The sequence below is a fragment of the Chamaea fasciata genome, unplaced genomic scaffold (genome assembly GCF_029207755.1).
Source record: "Chamaea fasciata isolate MVZ Bird 193981 ecotype frontalis unplaced genomic scaffold, bChaFas1.0.hap1 SCAF_16, whole genome shotgun sequence".
NCBI lineage: Eukaryota > Metazoa > Chordata > Aves > Passeriformes > Sylviidae > Chamaea > Chamaea fasciata.
The window spans coordinates 13365628-13388364 of record NW_027094101.1 but is presented as its reverse complement, the minus strand read 5'-3'; the positions used below and the strand labels follow the sequence as shown (position 1 = coordinate 13388364).

The 22737-nt window shown below is 42.5% G+C and overlaps 2 protein-coding genes across 12 annotated transcripts in view; one reads left to right on the top strand and one right to left on the bottom strand.

Annotated features, from left to right (window-relative positions):
* The window catches only part of GTF3C1 (general transcription factor IIIC subunit 1), a 38308-nt gene extending 30002 nt beyond the window's left edge, over positions 1 to 8306 (bottom strand). The window contains exons 1-8 of one of the 2 annotated variants that reach the window (XM_066198106.1): positions 8077 to 8306; positions 7013 to 7222; positions 6666 to 6842; positions 5409 to 5552; positions 4750 to 4846; positions 4169 to 4292; positions 1062 to 1217; positions 335 to 450 (exon numbers count right to left, since the gene is read on the bottom strand). In XM_066198106.1, coding sequence (XP_066054203.1) covers positions 335 to 450; positions 1062 to 1217; positions 4169 to 4292; positions 4750 to 4846; positions 5409 to 5552; positions 6666 to 6842; positions 7013 to 7222; positions 8077 to 8306 — 1254 coding nt within the window. Of the gene's footprint in view, positions 1 to 334; positions 451 to 1057; positions 1218 to 4168; positions 4293 to 4749; positions 4847 to 5408; positions 5553 to 6665; positions 6843 to 7012; positions 7223 to 8076 lie in introns of those variants that run through there. The other variant, XM_066198107.1, reaches the window with a different exon arrangement.
* A 139-nt stretch (positions 8307 to 8445) lies between these two features.
* Positions 8446 to 22737, top strand: part of KATNIP (katanin interacting protein) — a 56354-nt gene continuing 42062 nt past the window's right edge. For 7 of the 10 annotated variants that reach the window (XR_010723231.1, XR_010723232.1, XM_066198040.1 and 4 more), the window contains exons 1-8: positions 8446 to 8566; positions 8718 to 8845; positions 9275 to 9350; positions 10861 to 11030; positions 15656 to 15741; positions 17361 to 17510; positions 19515 to 19779; positions 21100 to 21249. Coding sequence is in view for 8 of the 10 variants with exons in the window: in XM_066198040.1 (XP_066054137.1) it covers positions 9289 to 9350; positions 10861 to 11030; positions 15656 to 15741; positions 17361 to 17510; positions 19515 to 19779; positions 21100 to 21249 (883 nt within the window). In the remaining 2 variants the exon portion in view is untranslated. The other 3 variants (XM_066198042.1, XM_066198036.1, XM_066198035.1) reach the window with 2 other exon arrangements.

Genomic DNA, 22737 nt, shown 5'->3' with positions numbered 1-22737 from the left:
TCACCAAAACTCCTAGACAAGTAACTGTCTTGCTCCAGAATTTCCTCGTATTTTCAAAAGGCAAGTAGATGAATGATTTCACATGGACAGAGAGGGTCTTTCCTTCAGTGCTCTGATTAGAGCAGGCTGCAATCCTAATTCTGAACCCTTGCCTTACACACCTTTTACTCAACTGAATTAATTCTCTCTTCAATCTTACCAGAACTCTCCCACTGTCATTCTCAAATCTCTGCTGTTTCTAATGTTTGAGGTTAACAATGTTATTCCCAGAGTAATCAGAATTCAGTTGAATTCAGTTTCAATCAGTATCTGAATTATTTTATTTGAGTCTTACCTTGACAACTTTGTACCTGTCCAGAAGACGACAGAGCATCCTGGCTTCCAGCTTCCCCACATTCATAGCCAGGCGAAGTTCTGCCTGGGAAATACCTTTGGTTCCTCTACTTTCAACTGTTGCAGAAAGGAAAATTAACAAAAAAAATATCAGAAAAATGATCTGACTGCATTATATATGTATTTTTTTCTACATACAATAATATCTCCTGAGTAACAGTATATGCCAGAATGTTAAATTTAAGATTCCCCATGAACTAAAGACATTTTTACAGACACATAAAATACTCAGCCAAGTACTGTCATAAACCACAATTTTACATGAAGCAGTGCCCAGCAGCATGAGGTATGGAGGTGACAGCTTCAAATTAGAAGCATGGATGATTTTTTCCCTGGGCTGCTTTCCACAGTTAGATATTCATTTCACCATTTGGAAAAGAAAAGAGACAGGAGAATAAGGAACACTGTTTGCTTCATCTTTTCCCATCCCATCACGACATCCTGTTTCTGCTGGGTGGTACTTAATAGTTGCTAAGCTTCCAGGATGGCTAACAGGTGGCAGCACCCCCAGTCTAATCTGGACATAAAGCTTATTTTGCTATGAAAAATTGACACTTACTGATGCAAAAGCAACCATAATGTAAAACCACCTGCAATACACACATTTATTTTACTACAAGGAGCAAGGAGGTAATGGGGAAAGTCTTCAGATGTCTTACATCACCTACTTAGCTGATAAGCCTGGGTGAGCATATCCCTTTCATAAACAATATCCACAGGCTGAACAACTTTTGTGATGATCTCTTCATCATCATCATGATAATCTTCAATTTTCTTCCGAAATTCCTTCAGCAGTTTAAGGCAACGCACCATGACATCAGTCCCTGTGAAAAATTAGTGTTAGTAACAACTCCTGACAAAGTGCACGGGGTGTGCACAGCTTTGAACAATTTTCTTTCTTTCAGCAACACGAAGAAATAGCAGTGTAACGGGGAACAAATGACTAGAGAGAGCTGGGTATTTCTAGGAAAGGTTTGCAACAACTTTTCCCTTTGTATGAATCTGGCAATCAGGTGAATTTTTGAGGTGCTCCAAAACTTCACATCTGTGCCAATGCTAGGACTGTCCAGTAGGAGAAACATCCACAGTATAAACACATCAATGGAGGGATTAAGTGCCAATCCCCAGAACTACACCTGGAGAACACATATTTGTGAGATCACTCACTAGGTATAAACCCATTCCTTTTTACAAGGACAGAACACAATGCCCACCAGCCACAAGATTCTTGTAGATGATTTAATTCCACATCTTAGCATGTTCCTGTCCATCAGCTGTGCTGTGGGAACTCTCCACTCACTGGGACCTCCCAGCAAAGGGCAGAGTGAGGACAGACGGCTGCAGGAGAGCTGAGATCCTGCTCTCCTCAGTGTCACTGAGCTCCTGCTGGACCATTTCACACCAGTGGTAACTCGAACTGGGTTACTGGACACTGCCACCTTGGCAAATTGCAGTGATTCAGCAGCTGCTGCAGCAGCAGCCAGTTCATCCTGCAGCAGTGGGGAGAACATCTCCAGCCATCTCTGCTCCTCTGCTCCAGACTGCTGTGAAAAGGCCAGGTGAAGGCTTTGGTTGGAATCACTAAGGTTTCAGCTGATGAATTTTATGTATCTGAGCAGTTACTGACGCCCAGCTGACACAAAGTTAACCCACAGTCACTTCACCATGTGACTGAGCTCCAGGCCACATGATTCCATTATTTTTCCTTGAGCTGAATCCTTTCCCCAGGATGCTGCTTAGGATTTAAGTGCTGGCATTTTGGTAGGGTTACGAGCACTCTTATTTCTACAGCCCCTTAATTTTCTTTGTATTTCTACAGCCCCTTAACTTTCACTGGAAGCAGTATTTGAAAAAACAAACAAAAAAACTCCCCACAGAAAAGAAATCTCCCCCCAAACAAATCAATGCCTTTTCCTTTAGCTCCTGCTGCCCAATAATGTTCTTCCCATAGCAGATGCTCTGGCTTCATCCTCAGTGTGTCCCACATATTTCTATCTTCTTTCCTGTATAACTCCAGAGATTAAACTATCTTGATCTCTGCTGAAAATCAGCTATTATTAATTCATCCTCCTTTAATACCTAGTGTTTTAAAGGCACTTTTGTGGATTTTCAGCTTTTACATCTGTAAGATGGAATTATCATTCAAGTGAAAGATTCATCAAGGGGCATTTTTCCCAAGAAACTAGAGCAGTAAATGCAGCTGCTGTTCTGCCAGTCTCTGTCAGAGCATAAAACGCCCATGCCTTGGGGGCTGCCACCAGGCTTAGAAGTGGACTTGTATTTCCTTGTCTTCTAAGTAAATACCTTAATTGGATGTTAAATGTTTTTACTACTGCCTGTAAACTGTTTTTTAGGAGTGGTGTCTAGTCTTTGGGTATTATTTCCAAGTGTTTGCAGCTCATTAGAACACCCCTGAAAGACCTGGGTCATTTCTCTCTCAGCCACACTTGATGCTGTACCTACTTTTGGCCTCTGCTTCTCTTTGCTCAGAATACACTTTCCCTACAGAGAATTTCCTTTCCCCAGACTTAAAGGATTTGAAGGAATTTGTCTTATTGAGAGCCTTAATCCAACTCCATGTAATCTGAACTCTTTTTTGTCTTTCTGGAATTTTTCATGGTTTTATTGGCTCTTTCACTTGCTCCTTTAAGATCACTCCTATTCACCAAGAATATGCACTTTGCAATGTTTAGTTCATATCAGATTGATTTTTTTTCTCACAGTTCATTATATTTCTAAAATAGACGCTGTTTATCTTCCAGAACTATTTTCTTTTTAACCTTGCAGATCTGCCTCTTAGGATTTTCTGTGATTAAGGATTTGTTTTAGATTTCCATTAGGAATTGCATTAATTCCATTGGTGGTACTATCCTTCCTCATACTTTCCACTATTAATTCTTGAAGTTTTTCTCCCGTGCAAGTTTTATCTGTATCTTTTTCTGAGAACAGTTGCTTTCTTTTGTTCCCTTTCCTCAGGCAATCCCGCTCTTCTTTGTCTTTCCACCACATGTTTGGAAATTATCAGAAGTTCTTGTGAACCAATTAAATTGGCATTCAAAGCTGGTTATGCATTAAACCACCCCTCAGCAGACTGTAGCTTTTTTGGAGAGCAGTTTTTGGGTATCGCACTTACCTCAACCCTGATACCAGCTCAGCTGGTGAGAGCTAATAATGCCAAGGGTATGGGTTTGACCCCTGTAGAGGCCATTCACTTAAGAGTTGAGCTCAATGGTCCTTGGAGGTCCCTTCAAATTTAGAACATCCTGTGTTCTGTGAATTCCAAGTGCTGTAAGACCTTACTTCCATAATTTGATAGGGAACTTTTCAGAGCAGCTTTGCATTCTCATGACTCTCAGGGAAAGTCATGACCAAGACTGGTCTGGTTTTTAACTTACTTCATAATGAGCCTTCGTTTCAACATAACTCTTTGTATTTTTTTGTCAAGTTCATTGACTTGTCATTCAACTTCAACCTGAAAGGTCAGCAGACTGCTTTGCTCCTATTCTGTATTGGCTTGAGCAGTCTCATCACATCCCAAGACCACAGCTTACATTGATATCCAACAAACTTGATGACATTAATTCCTTAAAAAGTATGTAACATACGCTTAATTCAAATGGGCTGCAGCATTTTAACTTTAGTGGCACATTTATCTACATAACTGCATGGACAGATTTTTTACTTACACCCCTTTCAATTTAAGATATGAAGCTCCTAGATAGAATGGCATCAATGAAATTACACAAATAGAGAGCAAAGCCACTGTTCCAGTCACCTTTCTTTGTCTTGTAGGGTCCTCCATTGGGGTTTATGTCTTGCAAGGGGACAGACACGACCTTGGCCAGGCCAGCATTCATCATGTACTGATAGAGACGTTTGAAGGTTCTCTCACAAAGGCCCTGATGCAAAGAGAAATGGCAAAAGTCACTGCAGCCCAAAATCTTCACCTGGTGCTGACTGGTATCAAAAGGCATTCATACCACCTCTTCTTACAACACAGTATTTTGGGGTAGGATATCCATAAAAAACTTGAAAGCCTTTGAGTGTAGAACCTGAGATGTTCCTGAGCGTGTTGTATCCCTCCAACTCTGCCATCCACATAACAGCAGCAGTGGAAAAGTAAGAACTGCATCATGACATCCATTGACAAAACGTTTCTGAGGCTGTGGTTGGAACAGAACTGCTCCCCTGTGACAAACACCATCAGCAGCTTGATCTGGTATGTTTTTAATACCCTCTTTTGATATCCTAGCCCAGAATTTTGTGCAACTTTAGAAGCAGGTAGTATGAATGAGTCTTCGATACTCAGCATCCAGATTCTACTGAGTGAGAATTTGAAAGAGTAATTCATCTCACCAATTCTTCCCTCAAGTTTCCTAATGTATCCATCTGGTTTGAACGAGCACTTAGCATACTTGAGAGCTTCTCCATCAGAATGTCATATTTGCTCCTCCTAACCAAGAAAGAGAATTGTTTTACACGCAAGTATGCATATAGCTTCATAAACATGAGTTGTAGCTTTAGAAACTGTCAGTCACTAGAGAAAGTATGCTAAGTGTTCTCAGACTGGTTTAGGAATTCTAGTTTTCTTTGCCTCCTGTGAATAGCACATGAGATAATTTGTCTCTAAGAAAAGACCTCAATGAGCAAACAATGACTAAGCCCAAGCTGTTACTTCACTGGCAACCCACAGAAGCACGAGTTCTAATCATAAACAAGATAGGAAAACAAAACAAAAAATCTACTAGAAATGCATTTAAGTGAAAACAGTCAAAATTAACGGAATGATCAGTGCTACAAAAAGAGGAGTTATGTTGATGCAGGCAGGTGACAGGCACTAGAAGAACCTGTTGTTTACAGCTCCAAGGCAAGTTTTAAAGTCTCTGACATTTGAAAGAGGAGTTAACAAATTGGAAAGTGTCAATTCCAGGAAACTTTGAAGGCTCTGTGACAACAGAACAATCCCTCGTCACAGTAAAAGGTCAAAGTGTACCCAGGAGACCCTTAAACCATACCTATCAACGTGGAAGCGAGTCAGGAGCAGCAGAATGGAGTGCTGCTGTGCTCCACTTGGCAGTCGGATGACATGGGACTGCATTGTTATCAGACCACTTCTGTCCAATACCCTCCTGTGATAATGAAGCTTTCCAGCATCCACTCTAAAGAAAAGATGGCAAGATATCTACAGGATCATGAACTTCTGCCAACAAGTTCTAACTATCCACGACCCAGAATACTTTACCTATATTACCCATAGCCTAAGGGACACATGCTAGTTTTCAATGTGACTCAAAACTCAGAGTTAGGAAGAGGCACAATTAAGAAAACCTGTGAAATTTATTTCCATAGTTAATCCAATAAAACAGAGAATACCTCTGATTTTAACCTAGAGCCTTTGGGCACAGCATGTCATGACTTGGTTTGATGAGGGGGTTGAATCAGCATTGTATCCTCATGCCCTCCTTTTCCATCCTCTCTAACTTGTGGCTTTGCTGCAGCCACTGGCCTCCTTGTAACAGCTCTAGGATTCAATTCCCGCCTTGGTGAGCTGGTTTGGGCTACCAAACTGACATAAAAGCATCCATAAAAGTTTTCCCTTCTGTCCCCACCATCTTAAGTTTTCCCCTCTGTCCCCACCATCTTAGTTACCTACAAGAGCTCCCTAAGTGGCAAAAAACAATGCCAGGTGGTGTGCAAGCTACAACCCACTCATGTCCTAAAAGCAGTGAATACTCAGAGCAATGCTGATACTCTCCAGAACTTCAGGACACATCCAGAAGTTCTCTAAGAAGATGTGTAATGCTTTTCCATCAGCAAAATACATGGCCTAGTTTGGGAGCTGGTAACTCAGGCTCCCACTCAATGGAGATGTCACACAGGGAAATGCTATGGACAAAAGGTGGCCATCCAAGAATCCTTTCAGAATTTGGGTAAGATACTTAGACAGCAATTTAGAAAAGGAAATAAAAACCATTTTTCCATCCCAAATTTGAAGAAAAAGTAATTTAGAAAAAGCAAGAACTTCCACAAATTAGAAACCTGTGTATTGACCCACCAGACAAATCTTTGGCTCTCTGAGAAAATATCAGGAAGGATAATGAACTGAAGGATGAGACCAATACAGTTCTACCAAACAGGCTCCCAAAACCAAGCACTCCTGGTAGTGAGAATGAAACAAATGAAACACTACAGTGCAGGTGAGAGCTCAAATTTACACAGGAATACCTAAAAACCACCTTAGATTTAATTCTCAGAGTAAGATACAAACTTACTTGAAAGCCCCACTGTGAAGGTCCCTCTGAAGCTCTCCCTGCCACCGAGCTCGGCCCAAACGCTCCAGAATGCAGTAGGAAAAGTCAGGGAGTTTCAGGTCAGGGTCCCCCTCCCAGCCTATTAACGCTCTGTAACGCTGCTCTTGGGAAGCAACTATGACTAATTTCTCTCCCCATCTATGAAACAGAAGGAAAAGTAATGTTTTGTTATTGGCTCCATAAAAACAGAGAGATCGATCGCTTTCACTCCACAAATACCATTCTTGATATAATCTGTACAAACTCAGTAAGGACTAAATTATAGAACTCAGAAGTATTTTAATGCCAGATATAAGGATTTCACTCACTTTTCAACAGCTTCTTTGTAAGTATAACAAGGCTGCAAATCCTTCTTCCTCATTTGATCAGTGATATCCACTCTCTCTTTAAAATACTGACAGGAACCTTGTATGCCATCTTTGTTATCCAAAATCATGTGGATAGGATAAATATCATCTGAAGAAACAGGATCTCTTTTGGATTCCAATATTCCTGTTTCAAGGTCTATTTCTTCATATCTGAAATAAAAACAAAGAGCCAATATTTAACCAAGCAAGGAGAAACACAAGATTGCCACAAACAATGCTTATACCCCTAGGAAGTATCTTGGAAAAATGAAACTCCTTTGAAACCTCCAAACTGGAAAAATATGAATAGCAGAGCTGCACTCCTCAAGCATGACCAAACCTTTTCTGCATGCAGAGTGCAGGAGGGAGAAGGAGGGAGATGCATTATTCAGTCTTTGAAAAGACAAAGATATGGTGGAAATAAGAAAAATAGTGGGAAGAAGAGAAACATATAGTCCACAAGTAAGGAAAATGACAGGTACATCCACCCTACTGACCAGGACATATAAATTCTGCCTGTACCTAAGTAGCAAGCAGTCATTTGAATGTAAATCAAGTCAGGACTCATATACAGGTCTCCTAAATCACAGAACAATCAAAATTGGAAGAGAGTGTTAAGATTATCCAGCCATCCACCAGCACTACCACTGTGACCCCTAAACTCCATCACCCAGCGCCAGATCTTAAACACCTCCAGGCATGGTGCCTCCACCGCCTCCCCGGGCAACCTACTCCAGTGCCAGACTCCCCGGACAGTGAAATTTTTTTTTTATAATATCGGAACAGCAGCTCAGAGCCACCCCCGGCCCTGCCTGCTGTCACCGGCTGCCGAAGCGCTGCTGCAGCAAAGCCTGGGCGAGAAGGGGCAGCCCGGCAACCGGGCCGGGTTTAGCCGGCAATGAGGCCGGGGTCAGCCCCTCAACCAGGCCCGGTTTAGCCCGGCGACCAAGCCCGGGTTTAGCCCAACAGGCAGGCGCGGGTTGTCCGGCGGAAGGGGCCGGGGCCGCCCCGCTCGCCGCCCTCACCGGTCGTGCAGGCGGAGCGGCGGCCGCGGCCGGGGCAGCAGGTAGAAGCGCACGTGGGGCTGGGCGCTGAGCGCGGCCCAGAGCAGCTGCTGCGTGCCGGGCTCCAGCGGCAGCGGGAAGGGCGGCGAGCGGGCGGCCAGGCGCTGCCAGAGCGCGGCCGGCGTGATGCCGTCCAGCCCCTCCAGGGCCACCTCGTCCAGCAGCACCCACAGCGGCTCCATGGCCTCCATCCCCGCCGCCGCCGCCGCCGCTTCCGGGCCCGCGGCGCGCAGGAACTGACGGCGGCGCCGGCGCGACCGTCGCCAGGGAGACCGAGCAACAGGCCCGGCCCGGCCCGGCCCGGCCCGTGCTGCCCGGGGCCGTGTCTGCCCGGGGCCCGTCTGCCCCGGGGCTGTGTCCGGGGGCCGTGTCCGCGGACTCTGCCCCGGGATCTGCGTCCGTGCGGGGTCTCTTTCCCCGGTCCGTATCCGTCCGAGATCTCTGTCCGGGGGTCAGTGTCCGTCCCGGGTCCGTGTCCCTCCGGGCCGTGCCCGGGGCTCCTCGGCGCTCCCCACACCGCAGAGCCGAAGCGGGGCCGGGCTCTGGCAGAGCTGCCCTGCGGTCGGTAAGAGACAAAACACGCGGTTCTCTCTTTGGTACAGAGCTCAAGGAAACGTGCTGGTGGCACATTTAAACTTCTGAGACGGTCAGAGCACGCTCCAGCACAACTTGCGGCAGCAGCGTGGTGAGGATTGCTGGAAAAATTCAGATTTCCTGAATGGCAAGCCAGGTAAAATCTTTAATTAAACACTTCAAATATATACAGCCTCAGCAGTGAATAAACTGTAGGATGAACTGACCTAAGGAATAGTAGCAGCTCAGAGAATTCCTTCCACAGCTGGCCTTTGGGCACAACTCTTCTGCTGTGCCCCAGGGTTGTCTATAATGCCAGGTCTGGCATTATAAACTTGTTATAGCATATGCCTTCCACTTTTAGTGTTTTTTGGTTCTTCAGTAGATTGTGAAGGGTTCTGAAAAATAAGTAAAACAACTACTGTTTCCTCTGTTCTTCAGGAGCTTTATTTACAGCCCTGACAGCTTTATGCATGGTTGAAGGAGGAATGTTTTTCAGTTTATAGCCTTCTCATCTATTGAAGGTGCAAAACCAGTGGTACTCCATGATAAATCATTCAGTGTGACCATTATATTCTCATTTCAGGTTCATGTTAAGACATGGTGACTGACTTTGATGAAAAACATGACGAATATTTAATATCCCTTCAGCAGAGAAACCGGTAAGATTCGCATTTTTTACCACTTTGGGTATGAAATATTTGTTGTATTGTATCAAATATCAGCAGCTGTGATACAAAGTCCAACTTGCTGTGCCTTAAAACATTCAGGTGTTCCTCTCTTTCCCCCTTTGTTTGCTAAAAGTTCTTATTTCAAGAGGAAATCACAATGTTTCTTCAGCATTTAAAATATAAATACATTTATTAATAAAATAGTTACTTTTTCCAGTGCTGACGGGGAATATTTTTGTTTATGGAGCAAGAGGTTGTAGATTCAGAAATAACTGGCAGCTCATGCTGTGTGAGGATGTAGTTATGAGGCACAGCTGTTATGTTGTGAAATAAGAGAGGTGGGAAATAAGGACAGCCAGGTTGCCTTTGCAAACTCCAGTGTTTTTCAGAGAAGTTTTAAACATTTCCTTTCCTCTTTGTTCATGTGTTTCTGCCACTATACCCTGGACAGATGAAGTTTATAGCTTAGTTTAGAGTCTACAGAACTTTCTTGCTGGATCCCTTCCTTCAACACAAGCCATAAGATTTCTAATCAAATTCCATAACAGACTGGTTGGGTAAAAATACCTTAAAGCCACAATTATGTTAAAAAAACCAGCCAATTTTCATGACCCCAGGTTTCTTTCCTATATAGTATCCTTAAAGCAGTTTTAGGAAAGGATAAAAACCAGTTCATTTAATGGTTAAACCGATTTGCATCCTTGGTATCAGAGCTCTAATTCTGACTGCTGGGGGCATGCTCTTGGGAAAAGGTGGCTTGTGTGACAGCACAGACATATGGGGGACTTTGGCCTGTGGATTGGCCCATCCTGCAGTCAGGGGGAAACCAGATGGTGCAGGGGAATGCACAAATTGTCACCCACATGATGCCAACCTCCTGGCCTGCATGTCTCCTCACCAAAGGAATTAGCAGTGGACAGGGTATAACCCATGGTTATACTATGGGTTCTTTCACTCATGGTGAAAGAAGATGAGAGTTGGAAGAGGGAGAGCAGCTGCTTCACTGAAACTGAGCCCATTGAAGGGCATTATTTTGATATTATTTTAACCAGCATTTAATTTTCTGGTATGTCTAACTGCAGTATTGACTGGGGGCTTTCCACCTCCAGTTTCAAAACACAAATCATCTTTTTTTATTCTTGAAAAGAAGCCAACAATTTTTAAACTTTTTGAAATTTTAAGTGAAATTCTTTAAAATTCTTAAGAAGAAAGGTTAAATATGCAAAATACCAAATGGAAAAAATAATGTGCAATAACAAATGACATGGGAAAACATCTCAGAAAGGAAAAGCTTGGTCAAACTTCATCTGTCACAGTGTGTGGGTGCTCATACACACGGTACAGAAGAGGAACAGACCCTAGAAGATGTATTCTGAAAGGGTTCCTTGAACTGGGAACATATTTTTCATCTCTGTGGCATGGTGTGTTATTGTATTTATTGCTGATCTGACCATCTGTGTATGCACTGTGCAAGGATGAATTATTGGCCTTTCTCCTCCAGGCTGCAGGAGCGCTTAAGAAGAAAAGATCCCGTGCAAATCAGACTGGAGCAGCTGGAAAAAGGATTTTCTCTGTATGTGAATGGAGCTAACTCTGAGCTGAGGAAGCACCGCAGGAAAGTCACCCCACAAAGCTTCCTGAGGAACAGGCCCAAACCCAGCAGGACAAAGGGTGAGTGTTATGGGAGTGAGTCCCTGGGAGTGAGCCTGCACCACAGCTGGGACTCACTCACAGAGGTCACTGTGATCCAGGGACAGCACCACTGGAGCCTGGGGGGATGAAATCCCATGGAAATCAGAGTGCTTAAGCTGGCTGTGTGTAAGGAATAGGCTCTGCAACACCCTGTCAATTTTTCACTCCATCCCTCTTTAATTCCAACATTTAATTTCCCTGCCTCTTCGTTTGTTAAACAGCTCTAACTAAAAGTAGAAGATTAGAAATGTATATAAATTGTCAGGGGAAAATATTGGTATACCTTTGACACATAACACCATTAAGAGGATTTAAGATCTGATGGACTTCAGTGTTATCCAAGTGTGGTGTCCTGAGGACAAATGACATTTGATGACATAGACTGTAATCAAATTATGTCCAGTAATAGCTTCATTAAGCTCATAAATTATGTTTAAGCTATAATAGTTGTCTTAAAAAGATAGCTAATCTTTATTTAAATATTTGAAGTGAGGAAAATCGACCATTTTTTCCCCCAGTGATTAGCTGGCTTTATGGAAAAATGGGTATTTTGTTTCTAATTTAAGTCTGTCTGTCATCGAGAGCAGTGCAGTGACAGGAATAATTTTGCATGCATGAAAGTATAAAGTATGAGCTTACTGGCCTTCTAATCTATTTAGCATAATGAAAAGAAAGTTGATTTTATTAAATCCCTGTGTAAAGCAGTTTACCAGCCTTAGTCAGTTATGTTCACACTTGCTACCACCTATCTCAGAGTGGTTTTTTTAATGTGGTAGCCTGTTTAAGCTTCATTTTCACCTAAAAATGAAGACAAAGAGTTAAAAAAAGTTACCTAGTATGAAAATTTATTGATTGAAAGTTTATTAATCTCAACAATACTGGAAACTAACTTTTCCTTCAATAACTGTTCCAACCAGAGCTCTAACTTCATCTCCTTAATTTGTTTTCCTGCTGCACTGGGCACATACTACTTGTTTGCAGGCTTAGGTGTGTTCAGCTTGTATAATTTCCTGCAGGTTGGGATGGTGATGAGGAATCAGCTTGTCACCTGGCTTTACTGCTCTCTGTGAAAGTGAAATCTTGTTTGTAATGATGTAAAAATGGTCATGTTCTTGGATACTGGGAAATGGTGGAAATTGGGTGCTCTGTCACACAGAGCTGATACATCTTCAGGTAGCTAAAGAGGGTGTAAATCAGCATCTTGGACTTTTTGCTCCAAAAATTGTCAAGGGATATTGTGGCAGCAGCTCTAGTGGAACTCTGTCAAAAGAAATTTCCTCTTAACGTTCTGCTGTGCAGTTGTTATGTCTCAGCTTAACTAAAATTCTTTATTTCTATGGTCCCTTAAAGCCATTTGCTTCAGTCAAGGTAGAATACATGTCTTAGGGATCTCTGAAGGCTCCAGTTGCAGTCTCTGTTCCTTTCCTCAGCTCCATCAATCAGAGACTGTAGCACCAGCTCTGCAGAAGATAACTCAGTGTTCTGCTGTTTCTTAACTCTCCAGTGGTGTTGTTTTAGACACATGAAGCTGCAGTGAAAGATACCAGCTGAAGCTATATCCTGTCATTTTTCCTCTTCCATTTGGTTTTGCCACTGGAGTCCAGAATGGGAGTCACTGCTGTATGACTTCTGTATGAAGTCTGTATGAGCTTCTAGTCTGGGGGTTCTACCTTAGCAATTTTGTGGTCTTTTTCATTTCTAGGCATTTCTTCTCAATGATTGAACAGGATTTTACTTACAGGAATGATTCCTAGCTGAGATACAGCACTAAGTTTTCTTCCCTATCCATCTCCCTTGAGAGTTATTGCATCATTTATTACTTCTAAAGCATCCATCTATAGGGTTAGTCTTCACTGAAAAATTAGGAAAGGGTGGTACTTAATAATCCAGAACGGGCATAAATCCCTCTTTCTGTTTCCTGAAAGTGTCATCATAAATCTATTTGTCAGGACTGTTTTCGTTGTGTTCCCTAGGAGTAATTACTGATAGTAGTGATTGATAAAGTTTTTATGCTTAGGATTGGTAATGAATTTAAGGAAATGATGGGTTGGAGGGTGGTGAAGTTGGGCTCTAGCTGTGCTGGCATTTCTTTGGGTCTATAACCCACACATGGTTTCACAACTCTGTTGTTCCAGTGAATGTCTGTGTGGTCACAAATATGTGGCTTGAGGGTAGTGTGGGGTCTCCTTGGATTAGGACTAGTATTTCTCAGTCCTTGCCTAGTCAAATAAGCACTAACAGCTCAAATCTCTGGGGGAAGGACACCAGTGGAGCTGTTCTGTGTGCCCAAACAGGTACTGGTTGGTGTTCACATCCCGTTCATCCCATGGGAAGGATATTTTTGTTCCAGGGTAATGTTTGTTGCACAGATGACTTGCTCAGCTGCATCAGCCTCTGTCTGGGATTTCAATTACTGTTTATCCTTGCTTAGAGAGACCTGGGCATATGAATCCATCACTGAGCAGAGTCATGGAATCACAGAGCTGGGAGGGGCCTTAAAACTCATCATGTTCCACCCCCTGCCGTGGGCAGGACACCTTCCACTATCCGAGGTTGCTCCAAACCTTGTCCAACCTGGTCTGAAACATTTCCAGGGATGGGGCAGCCACAGACTTTCTGGGCACCCTGTGCCAGGGCCTCACTACTCTCACAGAGAACAATTTTTTTCTAATATCCGATCTAACCCTGCTCTCTGTCAGTGTGAAGCCCTCTTGTCCTGTCACACCATGACTTGTAAAGACTCTCTTCAGACACTCAAGCAGTTCTGAGGATGGAGTACTCAGCAGTGGCAGCATGAGTCCTGCCATCTGCCCCTTTCCTACTTACACTTGCAGCACACTTGAGGGGTTTCTGGGCAGTTGCTTTGAAGAGATGAATTCTCAGAGAGTGCAAGGGAAAGGTGCTTACAGTCTCTCCCAAAGCAGTGACTGAATCCAGGCTTGCTTCTCACAGTGTAAGCTCAAGACAGTTCACCCTCTGAGCCAGCAGAGCCAGTGCAGCAGAGCAATCAGCACCAATGCTGACTCAAAGGATTTCTGGTGTTCCTTGGGAATAGCCTATTGGAGCAGCAGGAGCTCTGGTTGGAAGGGCTGTTTCTCTTGCTTGGAGCAGTCCTTTCTTTTTCCCCTCTTTGTTAAGTCATGTTTTGGGCCTCTGAGACAGAGAGATACCTTGTGCTGGAGCAATTGAACAACATCCTGTAATGCTACAATGCATTCTAGAAAGGCATCCTGTAATGCCCAGATGGACATGAGCAAACACTCTTCCCCCAGGATGGTCCTACCCTGGGCCTATTCCCTCCTGTCTGCTTGCACCAGGTTTTGTGCAGTCTCTTGGTGGAGCGGATTGCCCAAGGGCTGTAACTAAAATGAATCTTTTATGTTTTCCCACTGTCAAAACTTTCTGTATCAATTCTGTGAACAGGTCACTGCACAGGTGCATGTAGGGTTGTCCAACTCTCCCCCTAAAAAATATGGTATTGAGAGCTGTAATGAGCAACCTGATTTAATTCTGAAGTAAGCCCTGCTTTGAGTGGAAAGCTGGACTTGGTGACCCCCAGAGGTTCCTTCCAAATGAAATCTTTCTGTGATTCTATGACCTTTGTAGGACAATAGCTTCTTTTATTGGTAGTGCCAGTTCCTGCAGCCTTAGGGTGACCATTAAATTATGGTTTAAAGAAAAAAGGTTTTGCATCAGCTGTTTTTCTCCACTGAGAAGAAATGGAAGCTGTAAATCTGTCTTGGCCATAGGAAATGAGATGCCTTTATTTAGGATGCTACTGAGAGTGTTGGTAATGCCTCTGTTCCATTGAGGACGCTGATGTGACCTGCAAGTTGTTTGTCTCTTTCTCTCAATCAAAGCATCTTCTCAAAAATCCATTGTTCCACTCTAAGTTGGGGCCATTTCCAGCACAGAGACCCTTAGTTCTTGAGCATACAGAGATCTTTTGTAGGAGTTCCTGAACCAACTCTTCCTTGCCTTAGAAATGAAGGATAGGGGTTGTTTGTCCTTCATTTATGGCTTATAGGTGAAGAATCCTTCTCTGCACAGTATGTTCAATACCCAACATATTCTGTTTAATCTGCCAATACCTTATGTTTCCTTAATTTTGAGAGTAAATACACACAATTCCTTTGTAAACCCAACATATCACCTGTTGTTCACCAGAACCATGTCTGTCAGTCTGCACTTGGTAGTTGGGTTCTGGGCTCAGTTGGCTTCCTCAGACAAGTTACATTCTACCCAGCTGGAGGTCAGAATGATGTGTACCCCTGTTCTAGAATGTATTTCTGTATTTTCATATCAAAAAAGGTGGGGCTTCCCCTGCTGTTAAGCCAGTGTATCTTAAAAGAATTTATTCTCTTAAAAAGACTTGATCATAAGTGTCCCTGAAGAGGTTCAAAACTCTTGCTGCCAGAACTGGCCGGGATCTGATGTGGGATTTCTTTGCAGCTGTTGATTCCACTTGTGTGTCTTCTGTCCTCAGCTGGGGAGAAAACAAAACCACCCCATGAACCTATGAATGAACGTGTCTGTTTACCGTCTAATATTGTATTTCTGCTTTCTCTCTCCTGTGTTCTAACCCTTGTGTGTCCCTGCTGAAGAAGCAGCCCAGCTACAGGAGAGTGGGCTGCCAGAGCACAGCACCCCAACTGCCCCAAGCAAGACACAACGCAGGAACTGGCTTCAGGTATGGGGCAGGTGAAGAAATGGGGCTTTGAACTAATTCTTAGGTTGCAAATAACTTTAGGGGAAATTGGTTGCCAGTGGTACAGAGTGGGCAGCTGGGACTCTCTGAATGGCTGAGTCTGGATCCTGACAACATGTAATGCTACCCTGCCCAGATTTGTGTCTGCTTGGAAGCCTAAAAAGGCAAATCTCATTGAAAGGGTTTGGTTTCAGTGACACTGATCACAGAAATGTTTGAAGCCTGGACATGAGTGGCCCAATGTGTCCTCCAGCAGAATAGCTGCTGCTGGATAGCTCTGATGTCACCCTAGGGAATTTATCTAGTGCAAACTAATTTTGGAGAGACATCCCTGCCTCTTACTGCAGTTCTCCACCCTGCAACAGGATTGAGGGACAAAGAAATGTAATTTGCATAATTTGAGGGGTAATTTGTGATAAATTCTTAAGAATTTATCATAAGAGAGGGAAATGCATATAAATAAAAATATCCTATCTAGAAGAAATTTGGAGCTATCAGCTCCATAGTTGTGGGTTCACCAGAGAAATCTCAGAAGACAAACCTATTTTCTTTTAGCCTAAAGAAGGATCTGAGTTAACTTGTCAAGGACTTAATTAAAAGAAGAAGTGTGAATTCAAAACAATAGAGACATGTCACCCAAGTAATTACACTACTTGATTAGTCATTGGCCTGGCTGGATGTCCAGTCTGTGCTTGAGTGATGGGATCAGAGGTTTTTGGCTCTGTGGATCAGGTATTTGTGCTATGCAGATTGGTTTTTTGTTTGTTTGTTTGTTTTTTTGTTTTGTTTTGTTGTTGTTGTTGTTGTTTTTTTGGTTTTTTTTTTCACAAAATACTGCACATTCAAGCTTTAAGGCTGCATTACTTTATTTACCACCCTTAGTGCTTAGTTGAATTCATTTTCTCAGCTTCCATTATGGCCTGTCAGGACTTCTTTGCTGAATTTGCCAGATGTGTGGCTCTGTACTAAAACCTGGTTGCTACTTGGGACTAGCTTAGGATGATTCCTTAAGCCTTTTATCCAGTTGGATGGGAGGATAGGAGTTATTAAACCCTTATGAACAACTGGAATTATTTAGCTAAGGAAAAATGCAACCACAGACTGAAAAGGAGGTTGTGCCAGATAGCAGTTTCCTTTCCCAGTGTTTTTCCATGGGGATTTTTTGGATAACTAGAGGACCCAGCAGTTCCTGGCCAAACCTGTCAAACTTGGGCTGTGCTAAGGGATGCTGTGAGGGGGAAGGATGGACTCACTGAAAGAATTCACCCAAGTTGTCTTAGGATATTCCCTCTGGAACATCTATGCCCCTGGCACTTAGAAAATGCTAGAGGAGTGAGGGAACAACAGAGAACAAGGTTTAATATCACTGCCCACTCTGGGCACAGCAGCAGCAGCAGCTGCAAGTGGGGAGTTTGACCAGGGCTGTTAAACCATAACTCAGGGGCCTAAAGGTGAGCTCAGGGTGGACAGAAACCTTCTGTGGAACAGAGGGGAAAAGAAGTGCTTGATCATGCTGTTGTTATATAAAGTGTGATGGTTACTGTTTTTGTGCTACTGATACACAGAAGAAATCTAATTTCCTTGAGCACTTCTTTTGACAGAAAACTGTAGCAATTAAAACAGAAAGAGGAGGCAAACTCTACATTAAACCATCCCTGGAGTACTCTGGCGATTTTGAAACTTATGAAAGCTTGAGTGTGGAGAGCAGCACTGATGATGATGATGATGATGATGGTGGTCGTCTGTCCCAGGTACAACTGGCAGTTGCCTTCTGTTGTTCATGGCAGTGTCATTTGGAATGTGATTGTGCCCAGGTATCAGCCTCAGCTGGAGCACCCAAACCAGTCTATAGTGGTGTCTTCATTAGAGAATTTTGCTTTGATGAGGTGTCACAAAAAGAAGGAAAAAAATGAAAAGTAAAGCTTCTTGAAAAATCAAGTCTCAATCAGCAATGCTACAAGATGTTAAACCTTATTTTTAGGAGGTGAAATATTGTCTCTGTTGGGTTGAATCAAGGTATTTCCTGCAAGGATCCTCTTTCGGTTCACTTAAAGGCTGTGCAAGTGAACATCCCTCCTGGGTGTCAGGTTAGAGAAAGCTGAAACAACAGCTTTTGGTGCCTTTAGGGTAGTCTTTAACTAATGATGCTAAAATTGTTGCATGTCATTGTTTTGCCTAAAAAAATCAGACTATTTGAAAATGTTATAATCAAAGCAGTTGCTCTGCATCAAGGACTGTTGTTATATTGAGTGTGCAGCCTTCCATTTGATCACTAATTGCAGTTTGTTCTAGCACACTTCACAAATGTGAAAGAAAATGAATCGATGAACAAAAATTTATGAATGTTTTTCTGCCTAATCAATTAATGACATAAATAAAGCTTTTCTGGGTAGTGGAGTAGCATCTATAAATGAAATTGTTTACAGATCTCACCACTGATATCAGACAAAATTCCCAAGCATATTCTCCTAGCTTGCATCTTTCTCTCGTTCCTATATTGGTCTTGCATTGATGATTATTTTTTTGCTCTACAAATTGGTAACTTGTTTACACTGATGGATATTTCTATCTTTTATGTTTTTAATAGGAAGCTAATAATTTCAAAACAACCCCCCACTTTTCTTTTTAGTCAAGATGGAAATAATTTTGATTTTGCTGGGGCCATAATGTGTTTCTTGGAATGTCTTGTTACAATGCAGATGCAGAGGTTTCAAAGGAAAAGAAAGCTTGTACAATTTCCTGTCAAAGAGCTGGAAATATTAGTTTTGACTGTCATAAAGACATGCTCAATATCAAGGCTCAGGTTGCATATAAACCCTCTTTTGAACCTGACTTTGTCTGCTTTTTGTAATATATTTCTGTCAACATGGATTTCCTAACAAGTGTAATCTGTAGCAGCTTGAAGCTTTCATTGCAAACTGAATATAGACTGTCACAGTTCGTTTGTACCTAAGGTAGCTTCAGGTTTTCATTTTATGCAGTTTGCTTACCTATATTTATCTCAGAACTCTTAATACCAGCAAAGCTGGGGTGGGGGAAAAGCATTTAAGAGATGCAAGGTCTTTTCCTTTTGCATTCATGAAAGTACACAGCTCTCCGGCATCATCTGTGCTCTTTGTGGTGTGTGATGAGAGAGGCAGGGCAGTTTTTTCCACAGTGAGTTTCAAAATAGGTTAGTTTTTGCATAAGATCTTGTTACAGTGTGTCCACTTCAAAAAACTCCATGCAAACTGGGAGCTTAGCCCATTAGACCCCAACTCTTTTTCTGCTGGTTTTTGAAGTACAGATGTGTACAAGGCAGGACTATTATCATCTATCACGTGCTTAAAAAGGAGTTGCTGCTACACGAGCTTGACAGTCTTGTGAAGGCATTTGGAAATTCAGGATTGCAGCTACTCTTCAAATAGCAAGGCACAACTGTGAGACTGCACAAATATATGCCTTTGCTCTCCCCCTTACTTGCTTTTTGTAACTTACTCCTAGAAATTAGTATTGCTCATAAAAACTCCTTGGCCTACAGAATGTTCCTGCTGGATACTGATGAGAAGGAGCACAGGAGTTGTAAGATGATTTTTCTTTACAAGCCCTCATCCAAGGAGGCCAGACATGACATAGGAATGGGAATATTTTTAGCTGCATCACAGCTCTGGGTTCATCAGAAGATTTTTCTTTCTCCTGGGGAGGAAGAGGCAGCCACTCTGGTTTATTTTAAAATACAAGTTTGAGCTTTTCTGACAGATGTGTTTATATTGTAGCAGGAATTGAGAAGCAGCTTGCAGCGCAGTGTGGAAGAGGAGAGGATGGAAGAAGACTCCTTTAGTGATGATTATGACTCTGTTGAAGAGGATGTGTTTCCAGAACCATCTCCCACTGAGGAAGCAATTACAGGCTTTGAAGGCCTTCAGTTGGACAGCAGTGGGGCACTGCAGAAGGAAGGTTCTGAACCTCAGGATGCTGGGAGAGCCTCTGGCCTTGATTCTGGTGCCCCGACTGTGCTGGAGTTCAGCCAGGATCAAAGCAGTAAGTCTGTGTCTTCCACACTACTGCAGTGCTACAATAATTATTCTTTGAGTGAATTACTTTTAAGGTTGATCTTAAGGAGTTACTCCATACCCTCCTAAGTTCTCATGCTCTTCAGCAAGCCTGTTGTTTTGATCTCCTGATTTGGGACACTTGCATGCTCTTGTACCTCATTAAGAATGTTTTGGCAAAGCCAAAGGTATAGACCTGGTTACTGCACCTGCATCACCAGCTCTGGACATTTGAACTAAGGTTGTCTCAGACCGGAGGATTTCTCAAGAAATTGCTGTGGTTTTAGACATATTTTTGAACTGTATTTGCGATAATTCAGGCAGCCAAATCTTCCCAGTCTCAACTTTAACTGGGTGCTGAATACTTGTCCCAGTGTGTGCTGTTCATCCCTGGTGATTGACATGAGCCACTTCTTTTTGGCTCTTTCTGTCTCCTTTGGGGACCTCAGTGTCCAAACTCACAACCAGTCATTTGGTCTCAAAGATGGTTTAACAAAGGCTGGAGAGTTCGGGCAGAAACCAGACCTAGACCTGCCTTCAGTATTTCTCAAAACTCCCTCCCTACTTCTTTCCAGTACAGTAATTGGTTTGGGTTTTTTGATTTTGTTTATTTTACTATTTCCTTTTTTTTTTTCTTTCCCTATAGTTAATTGCATAAATTCAGAGGAGCAATCTTGGAATAAATTAAGCAGAGGAGTGTTCCTTTCATTATCATAGATGTGAGTGGAGTGTGAATGGGGAGAGGGGCAGAAGAAGAGACAGGAGCAAGGGATGAAAGCACAGGGAGAACAAAATCTCTGAGAGAGGGCAGGACTTTTTGTCCAGAGAGAAATTTCAGAGCTGTGATGGAAACAATAGAGGCATTTATAGTTCCCAAATCAAAAAGTGAAGACATACTTACCTAAGCTGTTCTAAGCAGCCCTCTCCCCCTTTTAAACTTCTAAACAAGACAACATTTGCATCTGTTTGTTAAGAATTTACTTTGGTATCACTATGTTAACAAATGACTCAGGACTTCTTTTTTATTTTTGCTTTTCTTGACAGGTAAATATCTGGCAGAAATGAGATATCTTGGTCCATTATAATACTATTTTTATTTTGTTGCACTGAGTTAGTGCCAGCCATCCATATGTGCTTCTACATCAATAGAACAGTGTCAGTGAAAGGCAGGGAAATTACCACTTTTAACTATGCCAACATAATTAAAGTGGCAAAACTTTATCATTTAAAATCCAAAGTTTTTTCCTGGGCTGGCTGCTTTCATGTAACTTTAAAGTTTATTATTTCTTTTCCCTTTTTTATCTTGCAGAAGTGAAGCCAGTGCGAGTTCTCTCAGCCAAAAGAAAGGACAGTGCTGAAGTGTACATTCCTGTCAAACCAGTCATGCTGAAAAATAAAGGCACTCGGCCACTCTCTGCTGACTTCTTCCACCAGGACAAACATGAAACAATTTGTTCTAGTAAGAAATGAGAATATATTATGTCAATAAGGAGAGTTCTCATGCTTTTTCCCCCTCTGGCTCAGATGCAATTTCAGCACACATCTGTCATTATGTGATTTTTTAGCTGTCACTCCCCTGCCTGTTTAACTTTTTTTAAAGTGGGATTTTCTGTGCTTTTGTTATTTTTAACACCTCGAATGTTCTGACTTCAGTGAAATTGTGATAAAGTATAAAAGCCTGTATACTTCAATCTTCTGCCACATCTTTACCATCTTCCTTCTCTTTTTGTTTCCACAGCACAAGATTTTCCCTCTCCCTTTCAGTCCTTGTTCCGTACTTGCTCTGTGTTTCCCACTTCCCTTGTGGAGGTCTGTTCCCTGTGGTATAAATGGAAATGTGTGTTCTCCCAGGCAGCAGTAGATGTTTGGTGGAAGAGTTTAACACAACACATTTGTAGCAATACAAAATGCAGAGTTCTCTAGCACAATAAAGGCACAGTTTTTCACAGCATGACAAAAGAGCCCTGTGACTGCTTGGGACTGTACTTGAATTACACCTGAGATCAGTCTGCAGTGCTAGGTAGATATGCCAATATCTAGAACCATACTGGAAAGTATTTTTCTTGGTCTGGAGAACATAATTTGAAGCCACTGCTGCTTATTCTAAAAATCTGCTGCTGAGGTGTGGTCTTTACCTGGGGAAAAAACCCCAACAAAACCCAGCAAACCCCAAATGTAGGGGCTGAAGTTGTGACTGCTGTTGTAGTTCAGTGCAGTGCTTAACTGAACAAGTCTGATCAGCTTGAGTTTTGAAAGGTCTGAGGTGAAGTTTTCAGACCTGCCATACTTTGTGGTCAAGCTGCTCTTTTCATAAAAGCAGAATCCAGATGTGTCCCAAGAAAGCACTAAGGCCAGTTGTTTTGAAAAGCCAAATAATTAGTTTCTTAATTAGCAGGAAGCCAAACAGAGAAAAAGAAGTTAATTCATTTTGGCTCCAGAATAAATCCCCTTTGTAACTTCTGAGACCCTCACCCACCATCTGTTGGAGCAGATGGTACTTTGACTTCCCAGAGATGTGTGCAGCATTTTCTCAGGTTATAATACTGCTGGTTGGAGCTGTTTCTGTCCAACTACTGTGATAAATCTTAAATTAATTTCATTTCAGGGGGATGATACAGTATAGAAGCATAAGCAGGTCTTTATTCTATCCCTGTTTTTGCAGAGATGACTGATGCTTGTTGAAAGTTTTTATGGCTGTATGTGCAAAGAGTGAAGGCACACAAATCTCAGCTCAGTTTGAACTTCTTGTCTTTTCAAGGTGGACTTCATGTTACTTGCACTGTGCTTTCCTCCCTGCAGCACTGAGAGCACTCTGGCACTTCAGTGTTTCCCCTCACTCTAAATGTCTGTACAACTTCAGTCTCTTCTCTTCCCTTGACTTTGAAAGCCCCCAGATATAACCACTGTGCTTCTCTTTTAGTCCAGTCTCACATCATCTGTTGTTAAA